At 43.0% G+C, this 22773-nt stretch overlaps 1 protein-coding gene across 1 annotated transcript; it reads left to right on the forward strand.

Moving 5' to 3' along the window:
* Window positions 1-2263: 2263 nt before the first annotated feature.
* Window positions 2264-21719, forward strand: cdkl5 (cyclin-dependent kinase-like 5). Its single transcript, XM_041940706.1, has 17 exons — window positions 2264-2374; window positions 2783-2903; window positions 3943-4002; window positions 4895-4985; window positions 7376-7478; window positions 8946-9032; window positions 9601-9681; window positions 9818-9993; window positions 10879-11720; window positions 13225-13565; window positions 15420-15521; window positions 15867-15972; window positions 16990-17125; window positions 18109-18214; window positions 19292-19414; window positions 20454-20714; window positions 21312-21719. The coding sequence occupies exons 1-17, from the start codon at window positions 2279-2281 to the stop codon at window positions 21717-21719; spliced, it is 3240 nt and encodes a 1079-aa protein (XP_041796640.1). The 5' UTR covers window positions 2264-2278.
* Window positions 21720-22773: the final 1054 nt, after the last annotated feature.

Here is a 22773-nt window from a genome sequence, read left to right on the forward strand (position 1 = left end):
CTGTAAATCCACGATGCCTCATTCATCAAGCTCTAAACAGACAGCTTTGTATTAAAAAAAGCGTTTTCAGTCAAACAATCGTCTTGTGTGAGGAATGGCGGCATGCAGCTCCTCACCGCGAGGCCTCTTCTCGGCACTGAGGCTGACTCTGTTGTCTGAACCCCGCAAACAAAAGGACAATAGGAGAACATGAGAGTGGCAGAGGACAGAGGGAGACTGATTCCCTCTGGACCACCGTCTTCACCCACTTACAGCCTCAGGGTCCGACATTGAGATGGGCCATTTAATCGAAGGTGTGGGCACAAAAATGTCATGACAGGAACTTGCTGGAAAACAAGAAAATTTGTCTTTTTGAAGGATGTGTCACATTTTTTTTTAATGTTGACAGACATCTGGCAGCTTTAGTTTAAACTTGACACGACAATCCAGTCAGGAATGGCAGCTAGCAGCAGTAAGACAAGCTAAAGCCACAAAGTCCTCACTGCAGGTGGTAAGGAGAGAGCAGCACGGTTTAGAAACACAGAGGCTCCACTCAGTGTTAGAAGCATGCATAAAACTGCTGCAAAACATGCCAAACATGCAGCAAGTACTCAGATCCTTTAATGAAGTAAAAGTAACAATGGCACAGTGGGAAAATACTCTGTGACAAGTTAAAGTCCTGCATTTGAAATTCTAGTTTTTCTACTTAAAGTATCAAAAGTAAAAGCACTCACAGTGCAAACTGGCACCTTTCAGAGTTTTAATTATGGAAACATTAAGGTCCTGAAAGATGATGTATATTTTCATCTCATGCACACAAGCTGACAATTTGCACTCAAGTTATAATCATGTCCAGTGAGATCAAAAATATTTTTTTCCAAACTTCAGGGACTCACGTACCTCTCATACATCCCAGCAGAACCTCAACCTGAGCTGGTTTAATCAGCAACATAACAGAAACCAGAGTGAGAGAGTGCATCATATTTCATCCGTTTTGTATGTAAGTTGTAAAATCAAAGTAAGTACAGTAGTAAAATAAATGTACTGAAGTAAAAGATGAAGTCTGAAATATGGTGGAGTATAAAGCAGCATAAACAGGGTATACTCAAGTTAGGTATAAGTACCTCAAAACTGAAGTACTGAACTTCAGTAAATATACTTATATTGTATTGTGCGGTGTAAGGAGACATCCTCATGAAAAGATCATAATTTTTCTCTCAAAAATCAGCAACGTGATGAATGATCCAGCCACAGCGCTCCACATTTGTCAGGCTCTATAACCTATATATTGGCTTAAACCATCCACAACATCAAAGTGCAGGGCTCTGACCAGCCTGCTAGCTGCTGTATGTACTCCTATAAACCTGTGAAGCTCCATCCCCTCTGTTGCCTTCGTTTGAGGATATTTCCCCCTAAACACAGTCCAGTGGGGGAATCATTTAAGCCATCAAAGTCCATTATCCACATCTTATTTTCAGTAATGGGAAGTTCACGGTGTAGCCTGATATTTCTTGATATATTCCACTGAAAGTGCGATTTATATTTGGTTGTGTTCATGTTTTGCCCAATTTCCTGACTGTGATTATGTGATTATCATGTGACAATCCTGTTCATGTTTGCTGTGCGCACAATTGCACTATACAATCAAAACCTACTCTTTTATTGCTTTCTGGTAAAACTGAGCAATATGTATTTGACGTCTAAACTGTAGCACTCTATCTGCAGCCACACCGGCTTGTTAAATTCAGCAAGGTCAGTGAAGCAACCTGCAGGAAGCCGAAGGAGAGCAAAGATGCATATTAACGATGCCAAGGATGTGCTGCTTGTTGTGTGCCAGTGCCCCGTGGTAAAATAATTGAAACGAGAGCGCCTGCATGGCTCTTGTGTTGGCACAACTCGGGCACACGTGTTTTGTTGTGGAGAGCAGGAGATGAATTTAAACATCCTCACAGTTCCCTCATTTCTCCTCTTCACCTCTCGTTCTGCAAACGCTTTCTATTTCTGACTGCCGATCTTTATGTTCTCTGCGTCCGTCGAGCTGTCTGTCCGCCTCAGAGGCCTTTGTGTGGCTCGATTGGTTGTTTTCTTCGGTCTTAACACGCCTCACATCCTCATTTCTCCGCAGGACACCAACGAGCTGGTGGCCATTAAGAAGTTCAAAGACAGCGAAGGTGAGTGGAGGAGCGAGAGAGCGGGAGGGAGGAGGAAGAGCCGAACAGAACAGCTGTATCACTTCTGTCTCTTTAATTTCCGCGCAGAAAATGAGGAGGTCAAGGAGACGACTCTCCGGGAGCTGAAGATGCTTCGGACGCTGAAGCAGGACAACATCGTGGAGCTGAAGGAGGCGTTTCGCAGGAGGGGGAAGCTCTACCTTGTCTTTGAATATGTGGAGAGGGTCAGCTTAATGACACTATTCTTATCATTTCAGTGTGTGCACATCATGCGCCCGTCACATACAGCATCTCTGCTCTGCTGTGTCTCCAAGTTTCAGCATGTTCAGGCTGCTCAGTTAAGCATAAAAAAGCATCACCATGGCAACATATGAACTATGCTGTTGGTGAATAATGGTATTCCCCACTGTGTTGCCAGGGTATCCGGCCAAGTGTTTATTTCATGACAGTTTTTATCTTCATGTAGTAGTACGCCGTCCCCTCTTGCTTCCCCTAGGTCAGGGTTTATTTAAAACAGCAAGGCTACAGAGAGGAATCCCCACTGTAAGAAGTATCCAGGAAAAAGGTTTCAGTAGCATTGTGTTTTATTGTACATTTAAACCTGCAGCTACACGATTGGTTTTGGTTTGCAGAACATGCTGGAGCTCTTAGAGGAACTGCCCAACGGTGCACCGCCTGATAAAGTCCGCAGCTACATCTACCAGCTCATCAAAGCTATCAACTGGTGTCACAAGAATGAGATAGTACACAGAGGTGAGGAGTTTCGTTGTGTCTATGTTCATGTCTCTGCTGTAAAAATATCCATATGTCACTTTGCTGTGTTTAGAATCAAAATTGCGTTTTTGCTTTAGCATAAAGGGACAAAATCTGCCAGTGATTCAAGAATTTTGTGGCACTTTTCATGCATCAAGTGATCTTCCTTGTGTCAGATGTTGGTGCTTAATTATAAGAAATTCATTTTTAAAAAGGAGAAATTACAGAATTACTGTAAATGATCCACGTGCAGGGAGTTATGTTATTACAATTTAGGATGAATATGAATATTTAAAGGTTGCCTGGTTCAGGGCCTCTGTATTGTCTCCCAAATCTCAGATTTACTCAGCGATTCAAACAGATTTGGTCCCCACTGACGGTTTTACAAAGTGTTCCTGAGCCCATGCAGTACACCCGTTATACAATCATGTGTTCACAAAGTGTTGAACCTCGCTTCATCCTTGCTTGTGAACGGCTGAGCCTTTCCAGGATGCTCCTTTCATACCCATCATCATGATACTATCACCTGTTACCAATCAACCTGTTTACCTGTGGAACGATCCAAACAGGTGTTTTTGGAGCGTTCAACAACTTTCCCAGTCTTGTTTGAACCATGTTGCTGGCGTCAAATTCAGAATAAGCAGATATTTACAAAAATCAATTAAGTTGATGAGGTCAAACATTAAATTTATTTAATGTTTACTGTTTTCAGTTGAGTAGATGAGCAAATGATCATCTACTCAATGATGAAGGAGGCGTTTCGTCCCATCTGTTCTGGAATCTGGGTTGTACTATGTGGAAAACATTTCATAGACATGATTATTGTTTTGTCACTTTCAGTACTTTTAGCAAACTGTCCCATAGAGCAGCTCTACTCCGGCTTCTCTACATCTTTTTTATTGTCAGAGAAACATTTTGGGCTCAGACAGACTTTAAAGTAACAACACTGGCTACAAACTCTGAGGCATGTTTTCCTGTTATGTTTGTGATGCGACTGAACCATGTTGTTAACAGCCTTTCGTCTCCGTCTCTCCTCCAGATATCAAGCCGGAGAACCTCCTCATCAGCTCGGAGGATGTTCTCAAACTCTGCGACTTTGGTGAGTCTTTGTTCTTCTTCTTCTGCTCCCTCCAGCAGCGGCGTTGTCACGAGAGATTTGCATGCGCAGCGCGGTGAAAAGATGCGCCTCATCAAATAACCTCCTGTAAAATGGAGGTGTTTGTTTGTCAGCCTGAATCGGCTTTTACTGGTGCTTTACGAGACCTTCTGCTGTAGGTGTAGATTCCTCCTAATGCTGTCAAGTTATCTGTGATTTTTGCGGTTATATCTGTGATTCCATTTTGGGCAGTTTGGTTTCTTGGGCTCAGTTCGCTGTGAAAAATCCCACCATTAATTTGTCACCTTGTAAGTTGCGTATCAGAAGAATCAATTCTGCCACTGGGAAGCGGCCAACCAGCACCATAAAATGTACTCCGGTGGCTGTTATCACAATGAATCTGCCAAAGCTATACTTTAAGTAAGTACGGTTAATGTCAGCCACCTGTTTCTGCTGTGACTATACTAATAGATTGTATTGATTCAGCTGAGTTTTGTCATTTTACAGTTTCCCAGGTGTGTGTTTTACGTTTGGATGACTCTTTGCAAAATCACACGGTCAATTAGCTTTGCATACTTGGCAAATGCAACCCTACTGAGTCAGCTGGGGTGAGATTTGTTTGTTATTCACTGTTGGAGCTGGCGTGCTGTTTATTGTGATTTTTCATGCTTAAAATTGACTCTCTGTGCACCAGTTATCTGAAGCATGGCCTCGGCCCACCTGCAGTGACATAACTATCGCTGCAGGCGGGCTGAGGTCTGGTCACATGATGCGATGACCATGTTATTACCGTCCGATTTGAGTGTCGATTGTAGTTTATTCTAGTAGTACAGTATGTCTGAAATACAGCATGAGGCCTGTGTGATTTATTCATTTCCGTCTTACTCTGGCTCAGGTTTTGCTCGTAACCTGTCTGAAGGAACAGATGCCAACTACACTGAGTACGTGGCTACAAGGTGGTACCGCTCGCCTGAGCTGCTGCTGGGGTGAGTCTGCGTGTGTGTGAGTGTGTGTGTGCAGGAGACCATGTGAAAAACGAGAGAAAGGGACTTCATTCCGTCTGCTGTTGCAAGTCATTCCCAGCATCTTTTTTCATCTTCTCAGAGCAGCAGGTGGGTGGGGTTTTTGAATGAGATGGTATCAGATCAGGACGCACCGATCCATCACTTTGTCTGCCGGTACCATTCCCAATACCTCAGTTCAGGATATTTGCCGATACAGATATTGGCGAAAGCAGGTGATGGCGAAAACACAGCTGAGACCAAAGTTTCCAAATGGAATTTTTCAGGAAATGTTTTTAAAAAGCTGCAGCAGACGTGTAGAATATTTCCATCTGACTGAACCGTGCAGGTGTGTGAAGCAGACTAAGTGAGAAACGATGGTACTATGATTAACACCGTCACCTCACAGGAAGAGGGTTCTGAGTTTAAACCCGATGGCTGGCTTTGGGAGTTTTCCTCCTGTTTCCACCTTTCAATTAGCACCTCGCCACCACCATCCAAAGGATAGGTGGGTATAGGATATATGTAGATATGTGTACAGCTAATGTATGGATGCAGCCATAAAAAACATGAAGTCTCAGCTGAAATCTGATCCATTTCATAAGGTGCTGTTAAGGCACAGGTGCTAACGTTGATCTGGCATAGCGGATCAGTGCATCCCTGGTATAAAATAGTGTCAGCTGCACTAAAATAGGCTACAGATAGCCAATGGTTTCCAGGGATCCAGGAGGGAATTACTAGACAGGAAGTCCACAGAGAAATGAACAGCAGTAGTTACTCCGATAAGAATATTCAATAAAATGACTACTCTGCTCTTGGCTGTTATTCGTGACACATCACATTACACTCAGCACAGCCTCACAGTTATGCGTCCAGTCATATCCAACATATTGTGACTATCATTGCATTTTTAGATAATCCAGTGAGGTTTTTTTTATACCTTATTTAGCTAAGGAAGGCGATTTATATGTGGCAGAATTTAGGGCTGCAAATGTTTCCATTATGAGATCAACCCATAATTAGTTTCTTGATTAACTGATCTTTAAGAACATCAGCAAAACATAGAAAAACATCAGGATTTCCTACATCTTATGGTGACTTCCTCAGATGTCTTATTGTGTCTGCCCGACACTTAAAAGCTCAAAGATATTAGCCTAATATTCGGTTTAGCATTGTGGAGTCCTGGAGGCAGTCTTTAACGTGGTTTTATCAGCCTGACACATCATGATGAATGAATGGATTTTATGAGGATTTCATATAAACATGATTACCGACATTAAAAATTACATCTGTCTTTGAAATCCCAGCTGTAAAACATAATTTAATGCATTGGATTTTCATATGCCGTCCATCTGTGGTCGGTGTTGGCAGTCTTTTTTTTTTTTTTTTACACAGCACTAGTCCACACAAACACTAAATAAGTCTTATTGGTTTTCTGTTTCCAGTGCAGACACATACGTATGTAGGATGACATATTGTCCATTTCTTTGCGTGTGAATTTACTCTTTGGCAAATTAAAGGAATTTATATTTCATAGCTTAGTGATTTAAAAATGCTTTATGGCCATTTTCTTACTTTGTCACTTTCATCCGAATGTGCAAGCTCAGTTTGTGACAAAGGGAAGGGTTACCACTTCAAAGGTTTTCGACATACTGGGTTTTAAAAAGGTCAGAAGAAATAGAAAGTTATTTAAAAAATTGTAAATGCCACCTATCATTATTTTATTTCATTTATTAGGAGTTATTTTGTGTCATTTCTTCATTATATTGATTCAAATCACTGGAAAATGCTGCAGGTTTACACAGCAGGATAACATGAACCACCGTGTGCACCCCGTATTCTGATGTCAAATCTCTGTTTCACGCTCGTTTTGGTTGCTTAAATTGTTTGTGATGCTTTTGCTGCATTGAATGTCCATTCTAGCTCGAAGACAGCTGAGCATCATCTAGCCTCACTGCTGTAGCCTGATTTAGTAAATGCCCTGGAACATTTATTGAGACAGCGTTTGAATGCCGCCCACTCAAATACTCTCTCCCTCCAACACCACCGCTCCTCTGCTTCTCTGCTGCCAGATCTCTCGCCATTTCTCACCAGACTCCTCAGCGCCGTTCTCTCAGAAATGACCATCTTCTGTACGATCATCTCCATCAGAAATGCAGAAGCCATCATTTTATTCGACTGCACCACCACCTCTCATAGTGTCGCCCCCATCACCATCCCTCTCATAATAATCTCCTCTTCATATTGATGACTTCATTTTCACCCCCATCATCCTCGTTCCCATTTTCATCATCATCACTCCCGCCATCTAATTGACAAAGTCGTCACAAGCCATTGACATTCTCCACATGAATAATATTTTGCCTCTTTCTCAGGGCTCCCTATGGTAAGGCAGTGGACATGTGGTCTGTGGGGTGCATCCTCGGGGAGCTGAGTGACGGACAGCCCTTGTTTCCAGGGGAAAGTGAGATAGATCAGGTTGGTGAGCCACAAGTGGTGATGACATTTTAAAGGAAGCATTTATCAGTGTGAATGTGTGAATCTACGTGAGTTACTGTTTGTTGGACCCAACACCTGGACAGGACAGATGTGCATGTCTTTAACGCACATGGCTCAGACAAACTGCAACCCCGATTTCCAAAAAGTTGGGACGTAAAACATGAATAAAACAGAATGTGATCATTTGCTCATCGACTCAATTGAAAACAGCACAAAGACAACATATTTAACGTTTGACCTCATCAACTTCATTGATTTTTGTAAAAACCTGCTTATTCTGAGCTTATTCTTATTGATGCAGCAACATGTTTCAAACAAGTTGAAACAGGAGCAACAAAAGACTGAGAAAGTTGTGGAACGCTTCAAAAACACCTGTTTGGATCATTCCACAGGTAAACAGGTTCATTGGAAACAGGTGATAGCATCATGATTGGGTATGAAAAGACTCAGTCGTTCACAAGTGTGGATGGAGCGAGGTTCACTACTTTGTGAACACATGATTATATAAAGGATGTTACCACATTAGCTCAGGAACATTTAAAACCGCTGTTTGTAAACACAGTTCATTTGCAAATGGCATTCTGATTTACTTTTACTCAATGTCCAAGATTTTTTGGCATCGGGGTTGGTAAGCAATTGAAGGACCACATGGTGGGCTCTGGCGATCCACATTTTGTCTTTATTTTCTCATTTATTGAATTAAACAAGTCCGATCTGTTTTTTTTTTTTTTCAGACTGCAGTGTCACTGTTTCGCTCACTCTCACCTGCAGCTGTGTATAAAGCTCTAAAAAGTGACTGTATGCAAACACACAACAGGCAGGCCAAGTTAACGACTAGCTGGTGAACATAGTGGAGCATTTAGCAGCTACATTTTCTTTGGGAGTTGGTGGAGAGCAAAGCAGAGCTAAAAGGAGAGAGAATATGCTAATGTATTTCTGTGACTGCTAGATGTGTAAATAAGCCAATGTTTGCTGGCATCCCGTATCAATATATAAGATGACAATATGTCAATTTGTTGCTTGCAGCTTGTTGTAAGCAATAAATTGACAATATATAAAATATCAATCAATGCAGGTTCATAGGTTCATTCAATCAATTGAACTCAGTATTCAATATTCAGTATTCAGCGGCTCTTTGATCATGTGACATGATCTTCGCCAGCGGACGGTTGGCCCAGTTGTTATGGAAATGTACTGCAGATGTTGAAATTCCATTTTTCAAGCACTTTAAGGGCTTCCTGTCCATGTTGGCTTTGAATTTGATTCAAACTTCGTTCTTGACCTTCGAGAAATAAGTTGACAAAACAATCGCACGTCTAAATGTGTGCACTCAAATTGACCATCACGTTTTGTCGCCTGCAGTGTCCAAGGTCAAGAATAAACTTCACAAATGCAGTGAAGTCTACCGTCACTATTAACTGCGATGCTGCTTCATTTTGTCTCCAGCTCTTCACCATTCAGAAGGTTTTGGGGCCACTTCCTGCAGAGCAGATGAAGCTCTTCTACAACAACCCTCGCTTTCACGGCATCAGGGTAGGAACGGTTTAACTCTGATCCACTCTACAGTAACCTCTTCTTCTTCTTCTTCTTCTTCTTCTTCTTGCTCCTCCTTCTCCTCTCTGTTGTTATCTCCTTTTCTTCTCTCTGCAGCTCTGGCTCTGTTTGTCTCTCTCTCTCTCTCTCTCTCTCTCTCTCTCTCTCTCTCCCTCTCTCTCTCTCTCTCTCTCTCTCTCTCTCTGGTGGCACTGTTCCCAGCACCATGACTGAGTGGATTGGTATGACTCATGAGATAGGTGGTTGGTGTTCAGTTTAGCAGCAAGAGAAAATGTCCCAGGAGGCAGTACAGGACTTTGTGTGTGTGTGTCTTTGTGTGTGTGTGTGTGTGTGTGTGTGTGTGTGTGTGTGTGTGTGTGTTTGGTAGTTTGTTTAGTGTGATCTAGTGATAGATTTCTGTGTGTTTTGAACTGAGAGCTACTTTTGTTTACTACTAGGAACATCTACTGTAGTACGCTGGAAATCCTAATAGTACATAGTAAAGTACAGTTTGGATACAAATTTGATCCAGTGTGTGTGTGTGTGTGTGTGTGTGTGTGTGTGCCAGTTTCCCTCTGTTACTCATCCTCAGACTTTGGAGAGAAGGTACCAAGGCATCTTGAGTGGTTTGATGTTGGATTTGATGAAGGTAAAAGACCAAGAAATTCTCTAAGTAGTTTGGAATTCACATGAACTGATGTGTTATCCGTCCTTAATCTATCCACCGATAATTTGCATCGAAAAAGTTTGAGATACACGCCAGTAAAAATAAATTCCTCCATCAGAACCTGTTGCTGCTAAACCCCACTGAGCGTTACCTGACAGAGCAGAGTCTGAACCACCCGGCCTTCCAGCCTCTGAGGCAGGCGGAGAGAGAGCGGCCTCCTCCTGCATCTCCCAACCCACCGCGCTCCTCCAAGAGGAAAACACACCATCATGGAGAGAACACAGTTCCCACAAGGTGAGGCTCTGCCACAGCTTCTGTTTGTCAGCTTGACAATCACCACTTTGAATCCGGCTTAGTAAACACTGGACCGAGAGCTGGATGATGTGGATAGAATTAAAACACATCAAAACACTTTTAAAGCACTGCTGTTCAATGAAAACTAGATCTGTATGGCTATACATACGACCTTGATCAACACAAATGTGGTCACTGTGTAAAACATCAATGCTTCCCATCATTTGCAAACCAACTGTGAGCCACTGAGCCTTTCCAGGATGCTCCTTTCATACCCAATCATGACACTATCACCTGTAACCAATCAACCTGTTTACCTGTGGAATGTTCCAAACAGGTGTTTTTGGAGCGTTCCACAACTTTCCCAGTCTTTTGCTGTTCCTAGCTCAACTTCATCAAATTCAGAATAAGCTTGTATTTACAAAAATCAATGAAGTTAATGAGGTAAAACATTAAATATATTGTCTTTGCACTGTTTTCAGTTGAGTAGTGAGTTATCACATTCTGTTTTATTCATGTTTTACACAGCATCCCAACTTTTTTGGAATTTGGGTTTTACCATCCACTTGTCCAGCATTGTATTTTGTAGGGGGGGACTATCTGTTTCAAAAGTATTAGAATATTTTTTTTAAGACAGTTGTGTGTTTTGCACACTGATTTGTGGAGGAACCACCCAGCACCCTGCATGGGCTGTAACCTCCAGCCCTTGTCCAGCCTCAGCCCAACAAAGTCTGCAATTCTTCAGGCCGAGACCGACGCCAATATTACTTTAAGCTCTCCCTGCATATGCATGCACACAAGTGGCACAGATCATATCAATACAATACAAAACAATATAACTGGACTATAATGCTCCCTTATCTGCCGGTCCCTCTGCCCCTCCAGGAGTCACACTAAGAGCACGAGCCGTCGCTCCAACAGCAAAGAATGTTCCAGCCTCCCTCGCCATGGTGACCTCCATCACCTTGGCAACAAGAGTTTCCTCAATGGTAACAAACCGCCCCCTTCCAGTTTAAGTCCTACGCTCCACCCGAAGGGCCAGTACATGTCCCAGACCCTCAATCGTTCTGCCTCGTCCAGCAAAGACCTGGCTAACAACAACCTGCCACACCTCCTCAGTCCCAAAGAAGCCAAAGGCAAGACAGAGTTTGATTTTAGCCTGGGACCCTCCCCAAAGCTGCCAGACCAGGGACACGGGGCGAAGTACGGCCACAGCAAACCCAGCTCCTCTCGCTCTCAGCAGCAGCAGCAGCAGCAGCAGCAGCAGGCCGGCCGCCACAACTTCCTGGAAGGCAAGACCAACACGCTGCAGTCTGGAGCCGAGAAACAACACGGCCGGCATTCCCACAGCATGGCCGACTCCGCCCACGGGTCCATGTCCTCCTCTTCTAAGAGTTCAGCCTCGTATCTCAGCCTTTCCAAGAGCCACAGCGCGCTGAGCGATGCCAAATCTGTGGGGAACCTCAGCGACGGTCGACTCCACCCAGACGACCCAAACTCCAACACGACAGCAGGGGTGGGGCCCGGTGCCCGCTTCTTCCCTGCCAGCTGTTTAGACCTCAACGCCCCTTCAGGTCCGCCGGGGCCACCTGGCAGCCCCTCTGCTCGACACAGCGATCGATCCGGGCACAGCCCCGCCTCTCGTAGCAGCGGCAACGTCCGCATGGAGAGCAGCACACTGGACTCCTCATCCAGACACAAATCCAGACATAAATCTTTAGCACCAGGTGGGTTTAAGAGCCACATTTGTATTCATGAGTCAACTTCATTGTCCACTGATTTAAGAATGGAAAGTTGATTTTGCCTCAGGCTTCAGTCAGATTTTTAAAAGGTATTTATATCCATTTCATCAAACACCAGATCTCTGCGTCCACCCTCACCCAAAAAAACAAAAACAAACAGAAAACCAGACTTTGCCTGACCCCACCAAACTCACTGCACATCCCAAAAGCAGCCATGCCATGAATAACTTTAGGCCTTAATATTATTTAATTGAGTGAGTTACGTAAGCATTCACCCCCTGTACAGTTGTCATGAATGTGGAAATTAGCTATAGAGAGCAAAACTGGTTTTTGTACCAGGCTGTAAATATTTCTGCTCTGAACTTGGGCATTTTAATACAGGGGTCTATGAGGATTGACTCACTTTTGGAGCCAGCCTCAAGTGGCCATTTGAGGAACTGCTGTTTTTGGCACTTCCATTGGCTTCATTCTTCAGCCCTGGAGGTTGCTGCTTGTTGTTAGTACAGTATAGTGAATTTTCTTTTTTAAAAGCAGGTGAAAGAATGCATTTCCAATTCTTCAAAACTGATTATTTTGGCTCATCACAGAGAGCTGATGTGTTTTTGTTTTTTTGAGTAATGTAAATAATGACTCATTTTGAACTGGATAGGTTGAGCTCTAGCATTTAGTGGACATACATTTATCCTTTTCAGGCCTTCCCCCCTGCACACTTTGAGATAAGCGCCAAACAGCTTGAAAGCACATGAGATTCATGTGAATGTACATATGGCGAGGTAGCATTGAAGAAGTAAAAGAAGGAGAAGAAGTAGCAGGTGTTCATGCTGTGTTCATCTCAAGAATACAGCGAGAGATGCCCGTGTTTACAACTTCTGAGCTTTGACTCAACGCAGTGCAGAGTCGGGGGCGTTAGGGTTAAAAAATACTGTGCCTGGCCAGTATAAGACTTCAGCTAGCGTGAGGGATTCTTGTTTGTTTAGCATCAATTTGGATACAGTTTTCTGCTTGTAATTGCAAGTCAGATGTTGATGTTAACAGTATTTACAAGTAGGAAACTAGTAAAACCATCACTTAACACAGCAGTAAACCCAGTTCCCAGTATATTATCTATTTGCATAATTGGTGCTGTACAGTAAATTTAGTTGCTGATGTGGCTCAGATGACAACTTGGACATGTAGTGTTCTCTTTGTTAATTGATGAGTCAATATAAATAAAATATTTGACAATAATTTTGATCATTTATTAATCAGTTAAGTAGTCAGAATGTGAAATATTTATATACTGGCTCCAGCCTCTGAAATGTGAGGTAGTTTTGATAGTTTTGATGTTGGACCTTTGCTTTGAAGACGTCACTATGGACTCTCCACACCAGTCAGAGCTATTTTTCACATAGTTTTAGAGGTTGAACGCATAATAAAAACAAACAAAGAGAATAAGCTATGATGAAAATAATCAAACTCTAATGACTTTGATCTTTTCACTCCTCTCCAGAGGAGGCTGGTGCTCCGGAGCTCTTAGACCCAGGAGGAGCGGGGATGCCCTCCACCCACACTCTGCCTTCCCCACACGAGTCTTATCATTACGGCCTGGGCTATACCTCCCCCTTCTCCTCTCAGCAACGGCCTCAACGCCACTCCATGTACGTGAGGAGGGAGCGCCACCGGCCACACGGGGTCGAGGGTGGGATGGCGGGTTTGCCTCCACCTGGGCAGACGATACCGACGCGTGCCAGTAGCCTGCAACTCCTCTCCCCCCAGCTGCAGCACCGGACCACCCTCACCGGACACTCCGTGAGCTCTTCAAGAGAGGACTGCACTGACGACATGACGAGGGTTAGTGGCAGACAGTCCTGTGGGCTTGGTGGTGGTTAAAGGAAAGATTCACCCTACAATACTGATTAATTAGTTAATGCAGATTAACAGGTCTATTAGTGGCCATTATATCATATGGTGATGTAGTTTTCTTATTCTGAGGGCAAACTGTAGACAGTACATGTTCTACCACAGCTACAATATTGGGACAGAACACTGTCACCAGCTAAATTTAAGTGATTCTGATTAAATCTTTTTTTTTTAATGTAATATTTATTTTTATCACTGGCTAGTCAAACATTTTTTGGGTTATGTCGGCGGAATTTGAGCTCACTATTTCTAAAATCTGATCTGACAAAGAAATGATGGTTTAGCAGGCTGCTCGAGGATGAATACCGTGTTAGTTCTCCTCTTTTCTGGCAGCGGACACCTTAGAAACTGTTGCCATCTCCATGGTAACAGCAACACAAGTGGTTAGTTGAACTTTCAGTATGATTGTCGGTAGTTTCACAGAGAATTCGATTATAAAAGACAGTGTCTTAAAGCTGGTTTACAATCTATGTGCAAGTGATGTGTTATACTTTCCACCGTTACTGGGTGTAACTCTACACCTTTGCCTTCATTTAATATGTGTGGGTGTAAGCATACCCGTCCACCTTCGACTCTGCTCATCAAACAAACAGACAGCACTTTCTGGCAGAAAGCCCTGAGGGAAAACTTCTCCCATGTGCCATATGCCCCTTAATTAACTTGCTAGCGCTACATGAGCAGTCATGTGAAGTTTTCTGCAATGTTTAAAACTTTCTTCATTGTTTGTCACGTATAATCGCGTAACTTGGCAGGCTAACGTCAGATAACATAATCTAGCGTACTGCAGATTTTTTTGGACGCAGCCAACTGATAAAACACAAGGCAAATAAACTTGCCAGCTGACCAACATGTCGGCAACATGTTAAACCTGGGGCGGCCAGGTAGCTCACCTGGTAGAGCCTTTTGATGCATGTCTTCCCTTCTCTCTCCCTAATTTCCATGCTGTCACTCTTCTCTCTATAAACAAAGACAAAAATTAGCAAATTAGCGATATGTAGCTACACCTGGCCTCTCCTCTCCTCTGATACTCCTCGTTTCACCATAGCTTGAAGGGATTGGTTCTTTAGGTATGTTACCTGAAACTCTGGCTGCCTGAATCCGTGTTTGTGACGATGTGATTGGTCCGGTGCAGATCCAAGAAGGAACTGCACAGCCATGGCATTGACTGCTTATTTTACTCACAATGTGTCTTATAGCATATAAAAACACCAGATGGACATGTTAAACACTTGATTTTTAAATGCAGGGGGTCTTTAAAAGTAAAGTATATGAACACAACTGATTAATTAATAAAAGGCCAATCACAAGTAATGGACCGAAAAACAAGCAAGGCAACAGGTAATTCATATATAGAGGACAGTGTAGCAGGCTAGAGGCGTCCATTTTTTCTTATCTAACTAACTTATTGCTGCTGCACCAGCACTGTCACTGAAGCTCTCCACCTGCAATTAAAAACCACATCCAAACATCACAAGTTAATGACTTTTAGCAGGAAGTGTTGAACGTGAATCTTGGAAACGTTGGAATTCACTGCAGCAGGAGACGATGCAGCAGGTCGGTGAAAATCAGGTGCACACACGGACTTGCATTCAAGCCCACACACACACATTCAAGATCTTAAAGAGCGTCTAAGGGTGACTCTTTTCTTTGAAACATGAAAATGTACTTTGGGTGAATGTTTTTATGTGTGCAGGGACTGTCACTGTCTCACATTATCATTGCCTCTGCTTCACGCTGCTTCTCCTTCAGTCTGCTTTGACCTGCGCCTGTCCGTCTTCTCAACAGAGTGAGCAGTCCCCTAAAGACATGAGCCACCCTTGTGCCCCCATCAAAGACTCTACGCGGGACAACACTGCTGCTTTTCATACACAGCGCTCAAAAAACGAGGTCCGACCCCCTGACTCCTCCCTACCTCCAACCAGTTTACCAAACACAGCCGGTCACCCTTCTGACTGCTGGCTCCCATAGCTCTTTCTGTTTCTACTCAAGTCAACAGCTTCACTGCACGTTGTCGCTGGTATAAATGTAACCTCACTGAAAAGCTCTAAGATTGTCCCGAATGTCTTGTGATGTGAGCCAGCAGAGACTGTGATAGCTAATGATAAGCAATGACGTGAGATTAAGTGGAGATTGTGAATCACGAGGCTGAAGACACTGAGGAACTACGTATGGTCCTGTGTCCATGTGTGTATTTGTGCGTTTGTGTGTCCACATGACGTGCGTGTCTCTTAGGTGGGCATGTATCACGACCCTCACGGTGAGGATGGAGGTTCATCCAAGGAGAACCGGATGATCTTCACCGAGTCCATGCCGCGGCGAGTAGGCAGCTTCTACCGAGGTGAGGGACAGGAATCACCGAACGGCTGTGTGGCATCAGAAAAGTTTGGTTTGTGTAACGCTTTTCAAGAACGAGGCAATTCAAAAATGCCTTACATAACATAGAAAGAGGCACGAAGACAGGCTATAAAAGAAGGCAGCATAAAAAGATGGACGTAAAAAGACTACAAGAAAGGAGCAGATTAAAAAAGCACAAATGGAATAAAAGAGAAAAAACACAATAAAGCAGAATGAGAGTCTGCAGTCATGCTGGCAGCTCTGTGAGGCTGTGCTAAGGCACAGTGGTGCTAATGTCAGTATGTGCGAGCATATTGATGTCAAGCAGTTATGATGTTTACCATGTTCACCATCTTAGTTTAGCGTGTTAGCATGCTAACATTCGCTAATTAGCAAATATCAGCCTGCTGGTGGCGCCGGAGGAAATCGAGGATCAACTGAGAGTGACTAAAAAAGAAGCTGTAAAACTAATAAACGGGAGACTTTAAAGAACACAGTGCAGTTGAAGTGCAAGATGTGAATAATCAGCTCTGAATTTTATGTTTATTAATATCACAAAATTTGATTTAGTGAAAGGAAGGTTTAACGCCTCAGTGGAGCCGACCTCCTGACTTCTTGAAGCTTGTTTCTGACACTAAACCATTCAGTGCTTTCTAAATCAGGGAGGGAAATATAGACCAAGGGGGGAAAGCAAACCAAAAAAGGACCAAAAGGAAACGTTTGAAGGAAAAGCTAAATTTTAGACTTTGAAGTTGAGATACTAGCAGAGAGCTGCTTTGGATAAATTGGTCTGATGCATAAACTTGGGGGTTTCTGGCAGATTAATAGTAAATGTCAAGTAGAATCAAAGAATAAGGGCACTTCTACACTTGTCACTTTGAGTAATCCGTAACAAAAGAAGCAGATATCAGCTTGGGTTTAAAAAGACAAGGCAGACATGATGGATTTTGGGAAATTTACATGCAGCTCAAAAACAGATACACCCTTTTAATCACTTTCTCTCCTCCTCGTTTCTCTTCAGTCCCCTCCCCCAGACCAGATAACTCCTCTTCTTTCCACGAGGGTGTCGGGCAGGCTCGAGGGCCGGTCGTACCCGTCGGAGCCGTTGATCCCGTCGCCTTGGCCAACCACTCCAAACGGCAGACGGCTTTTGATTGGTGAGAAACTCGCTTGACTTAAACTGAAGCGTCCGCGTTCATAGTTTACAGTTCTTCCATGCAGCAGATGCGTTTCTATACTGCAACTGAGCTTCTAGAATACAACATGCAGGAGTAGACTCTGAATGATGAAGAACAACTACATTCATGTCATCTTTTATTTAATGCTAAATTCAGCCATCAGATCAAACTCTGTTTCACTCACTGTCACATGAAGTCTGTCACAGCACTAATTAAGATCCATTAGATTTTCAGGAGAACTTGTGACGCTGCTGTGAGGCATCATAGAATGAATGAAAGCACGTTGTCAGGCATGTGGTCATTTAAAGTGCCGGTCTCAAAGATGTCAGTCCTGGTTGGTTTGGCGACACCTGCTGTTAGGAGGTGTGCAGCGTTCATCTAACAGCTCTCTGTAGCTGCTCCTTCTTGCTCCGTTACTCCTTGAAATACTTAATCTGCTGTCAAAACACACAGAAAATGAAGTTGTAAATGCTAATCTCACTGACGAACACAGCGCATTTCCTGTGTGCTTCATAATAAAAGTCATGTTTTGCCAGTGAAATGCATTTACTGTAAAGCTTCAGCAGAAGGAAATGTTCATTGTGCATTTGCATTTAATCGCTTTAATTGATTTAAAAATATTTTTTTTGTATTTATTGGATTTCTTGTCATGATGAACGATCTTGACAACCAACTAACTTTGTTTTTCTAAAGTTTTATTTTGAAGTGAATCATTTGAATAGTTTTTAGCTGACTGAAACTTGAAAGCTTATAACTGAGAATGATTCAGATATCAGTTATAGTCCACTGCTGTGTTATTTTAGTGTCTTTTTATATACTGTGAATGTGTTCTAGTCATCGCACTATCTATTTAGTTTTCGCCCTAGCATTTGAGGCACCCCTGAGAAGAAGTCACGATTTAATCTTGAGCTTGTAATTTCAAACATGAGTCACTGGAGCAATTTTCCACATTTGCCTCATAGGACTGCCGCAGAAGCGATGGTCATGAATCCTCCAGAGCCCACCAAAGAGAAGGAAAAGCAAGGCTTCTTCAGAGCCATTAAAAAGAAAAAGAAGAAGACACAAATAGTAAGAACATTTAATTTGTCACCTGTCATTTCATTCAGCATACATGCAGATATTTTCCTCACTCTGATGTTGTTTCCTTTGTCTAGAAAGTTTATTTCAGTGTTATTTTAGTAGCAAATTCATTTGAAAATGATGAGCTCGTTGTGTGAATAGACATGTGATAACGGCCACCAAAGAGTAATTCTGGTTTATTACAACATGAGTCTTATTATCATAGTTTCTGCCATCATTCACATCAGTAATAATAACATTGAACTCACTAAGCTGATTGCTAAAATCAGGGAAACGAATGAAGAATATGAAGTCAGACGGGCCATGAAGCACGAGCAGTGAGATGCTAATGGTACACGACAACACTGAGCAACTGTAGTTGTCAAGTTTTCATCCAAATAGAGCGCCACTTTTAACCAAAAATTGACAAAGTTTGCAAAAGAAAATGTGAATTAATGTACGTTTTCAGTCACTACAATTAAGGGAATATTAGGAGTTTAAAGCACCACTCACACATCAAACAAAACGTGGCACTTATGTTGGTTTCATTTGTTAATTCCAGGATGGATAAAAGGTTTAAGTCTCTTCATCGGTCCACATATACCCGAAGTTTTCGCCTGCCGCCATTTTGCCGTCTCTCCAGAAGAGCAGAAGCTCTTTTGATCTTATGTCACATGTCTTATAATGAATTCTTTAAGTCTGTTTCCATTGCACTTTAAAATGGTGACTTTTTTCAGCCTGTGTGATCTTAGCATTCATCTCTCACCCTGCTAGATTTCATTTTAGTGCCATGTCAATTACTTTGGATAGTACAATGTTATTATAACAGATAAAAATGATGGCCAAAATAAAAGGCACAGGCTGTAATAAAACAGAATTATCCTTTAATGCTGGTCTGAATTTCTACCCGCTCTGCTCTCTTTCCTGTTTATCTTAACAATCAAATCTTCATGCTATTATTGATTTTTTTTCTCTGTATCCGATGTTAAGTGGTATTTCTTTAGATGGTGGTGCTGCAGCAGTTTTTTCTGCTCGCTGTCAGAGATTTGTGTTGAGAGTTGTGGCTGTGCGTCTTCTCCTCCACAGACGGACATGGAGGACGGGAGGAACCCCAGCATCAAGAAAAGCCTTTTCCCTCTCTTTAGCTCTAAGAATAGCTTAAAGCACAACTCAGCTGTCAAAGTCCTCCCTGTAGTCGCCTCGCCTATGGTACAACACCAGCCTCCCGCGCCCTACCCTGCCTCACCAGTAATCTAACCTCGACACTACGACTGCATGTTAACTCACACGGCATTCACCAGAATGACCTGGTTTGAAATCCTCTGATGATCGATTGACTGAGAAATATTCCAAATTGAAAGGATTTCAAATGTGTTTTGAGTCTAATACTGCACGGTGTTTGTGCATCCGTTTTGTCTCGCTATTATGTATGTCAGATGCAGTCACCTTGCATCCACATTGCATTGTAAGACATTGATTTCATGCTGCAGTGTGTGCTGTTTGTGAGGCCAACACTTCTGCACGTCGGGACTCATTCTTTTCAGATGTCATTGTGTCATATGAGGGTCATGAACATATTCAGCACATTTATAAGCGCATTAACCGGCATGTTCCCAAACTCACACTCATACTAAGAGGAAATAGTAGTAGTTGTAGTAGTAGTAGTCCGTTATATAAGAGGCTACAAACAGCCAGTTAGCAGGGGGACACAGCTAGCCCTGCTAGTTCCAAAGTTAACAAAATCCACTAAAGCTCTATTTTCATCTGACTAATTGATAATTTGATTATCATTTAAGTCAATAATTGACATTGTTTTATATCAGTTTAATTTTAATCTCTTTTTGTTTTTGGACTGTTGATCGGACAAAACAGGAAGTTTGACAAGACTTCTGGAAAACTGTAATGGGCGTTTTCCACTACTTCCTGATCTTAGTGATGATGTATCTTTAATCATTAATCCAACTATATAATCAACAGATTAATTGATGATGATGCCCTGCTGCTTATCAGGACCTGTGAAAACACTCTCAGTTGAAGAACTCCTAGATTTTTTCTGTATGAAGTCTTCACCATCACCACGTCCTTGTGTTTTGTCTGGTGCTGCCAGAGGGATGCATGAAGAACCTCACCGGGATCTGAATGAGATGTGTGATGAAGATGAGTGTGGCAACCTCACCATGGACAGAATAACATTCACAGGAAGTAATTATTTGGGATAATTACTAACAATGTCCCTGTATCTTTTTAGGTCCCTGGTAACGGACAAGAACACCTGTCCCTGCAGAGGAGCTCCAAGTCCTCCTCTCACCATGGCAGCCGACGGAAAAACCGCGAGAGGTCCCGAGACCGGGACCGGGAGCGGGAACAGAGCCGGGACCGAGACCGAGAGAGGGAGAGAGAGCGGGAGAGAGAAAGAGAGAGAGAAAGGGAGAGAGAGAGGGAAAGAGGGAGGGAGAGAGAGAGAGTCAATGATTGGCCACCAGACAAACCAGTGGACTCGCACTCTCAGGTATTTATACTGGAGACTTTAGTTTTGTGTTCATGAAGACCATGGCCCAGAGCGCAGTCCATCAGCACAATATCATAATGCCGTGATGTTTACTGCAGTTTAGTGTCAGTCATGAATAAATAAATTTTATCTCAATCATTTCAGTCATGTAATTTCTATTTGTAGGTGAGGTCATACAATGTGGTTCCACAGCTTACATTTAAAAACTCATGCCCGTGCATGTAGTATCCTATAAAACGTGACACAAAGAGGTTTTGCATACAGAAATGTCAGGGCTTGTCACTTTTTGGCAAATGCCTAACACACAGACATAGTTTCAATAGAGTGAGATGAACTAAATAATGATAAAGAAGTGGGCGGGATGTTAAGGCCATTACAGCTGCGTACAGCCTCCAACTGGAATTCAAAAAAGAGAATTGGCCTTGAAACACAAAGTCCTGCACGCAATTCCTGCAACAGTTAGTGTAAGGTTTCTGTCTTCAGCAGGGATGAGCACAGAAGCAGGAGAGTCAGAGTAATGAGAGATGGACTGACGCATTGATGGGTTTCGCCTTTTCGTGGAACGTTCATCAACTCTATCTCTTTCCCTCCTAACAGAGTCAACCACTCAAATCACTCCGCAGGCTCCTTCACCTCTCCCCTTCTTCCTCAAATCAAGGACAGCCTCCTCCTCCCCCTCCTCCAGACCTGCGCTTCCAAGCCCCCCTCCCCAACCCCCCGCAGCCCTCCTCCAAAGCGGGCTACTCTGAGGGTCGAGGGCACGCCGACAGCAGGGGGCACGTTGGGGTGAGCAGCTCCGCCCAGGCTAAGAGCCGCAAGGCCAGCTACCCCCTCCCCGGACAGATCGAGTCCAGCTGGCACGTGTCTGCTTTACAGCGGGCGGAGGGCGCTCAGTTCACCCCCGAACAGCTGGGCATCAAACCAGGGCAAAACGGGCCCACCTTTACTCGAGCCTCGCGCACCAGGATGCCAAACCTCAACGACCTGAAGGAGACCGCGCTGTAATCCACCCGCCCCCCCCCCCTCCCCCCTTAACCACACCACCTCCAACATGTCTTCATCCTGGAAGCACCTGCCAGACGCAGACATCATGGTACTATAGTGAAAGTTTACATGAAAGCCTATTTCACTGGATCAAGTCCTCATTCAGAAACGTAGTTACTTGTTGATGCTCAAATCCACAAAGACTAGACGCTGACAGGCCAAACACAGACACCAGAGACAGTGCTGTTTAGGGAGTCAAAGATAGGAAAGGGCCCGCTCCCTCTCGGGACGCCAGTACTGTATCAGTTCTATGTTATTCTCTCTCTATATAACAAGGTCAGAACATCAGAATAAGCTGATCGTTTCTGTCAAGGAGACACTGCCCATGTGGCCTCTCTGCTGCCATCTTCTGCTCACAGGACACTACAGCAACACATCAGACAGCCGCTGACACACCGGTGGCCAATAAACTCAAATGTTTTTCAAGCTCTGATATTTGATAAGAACAAAAAAGGAAAAAAAAAAGGAAAAAAAGAGATTTATATCAGCATTATTTATTAAATATTTATTTGTTTTCAATTCAAGGATATAAGCTATAAATGACACAGTATGTAGGCTATATGGGAATATTATAAGGTAATATAGAATTAAATGTGTAATTGCAAGAGCTTTAGTTTCGACACAAAGAAATTCATAGATATTTATGTGTTGATAATACAATATGTCACAAGGAATATTTATTAATGGTGAATGTCTTTTTTTGTTCAATTTGATATGTTATTAACAGATTTCCACATTATATCATGCTATTTTTAACTTTTTTCTTTTTGTTCCATCAAAATGTAAAGAAGTATTGATAAATACTAAAGTGGAAAAAAAATCTCTTTACATCTAGTACAAATCGGACCATCGCCCTCATGATGTCAGTTTAGAAGTTTTGTGACAAGTCGGGCTATTTGTCAACAGGGTTTGGTAGCAGAACAGCCAGAGTGAGACTGTTAGGCTCTGTGCTTTACTTAAAGTATTTGTCAGTTCACTTTATGTCCCGCTCTTGGTGTCACCAATTTAAAATGTG

Source organism: Chelmon rostratus, chromosome 1 (genome assembly GCF_017976325.1).
Source record: "Chelmon rostratus isolate fCheRos1 chromosome 1, fCheRos1.pri, whole genome shotgun sequence".
In the NCBI taxonomy this organism is placed as follows: domain Eukaryota; kingdom Metazoa; phylum Chordata; class Actinopteri; order Chaetodontiformes; family Chaetodontidae; genus Chelmon; species Chelmon rostratus.

What these genes read in the sequence shown, in the direction of transcription:
- cdkl5 (XM_041940706.1), top strand. Translation starts at nt 2,279, where the DNA reads ATGCTTCGGACGCTGAAGCAGGACAACATCGTGGAGCTGAAGGAGGCG. An exon ending in ACATAAATCTTTAGCACCAG is followed by an intron (nt 11,721 to 13,224) that starts GTGGGTTTAAGA and finishes ACTCCTCTCCAG; the next exon opens with AGGAGGCTGGTGCTCCGGAG. An exon ending in AGTAGGCAGCTTCTACCGAG is followed by an intron (nt 15,973 to 16,989) that starts GTGAGGGACAGG and finishes GTTTCTCTTCAG; the next exon opens with TCCCCTCCCCCAGACCAGAT.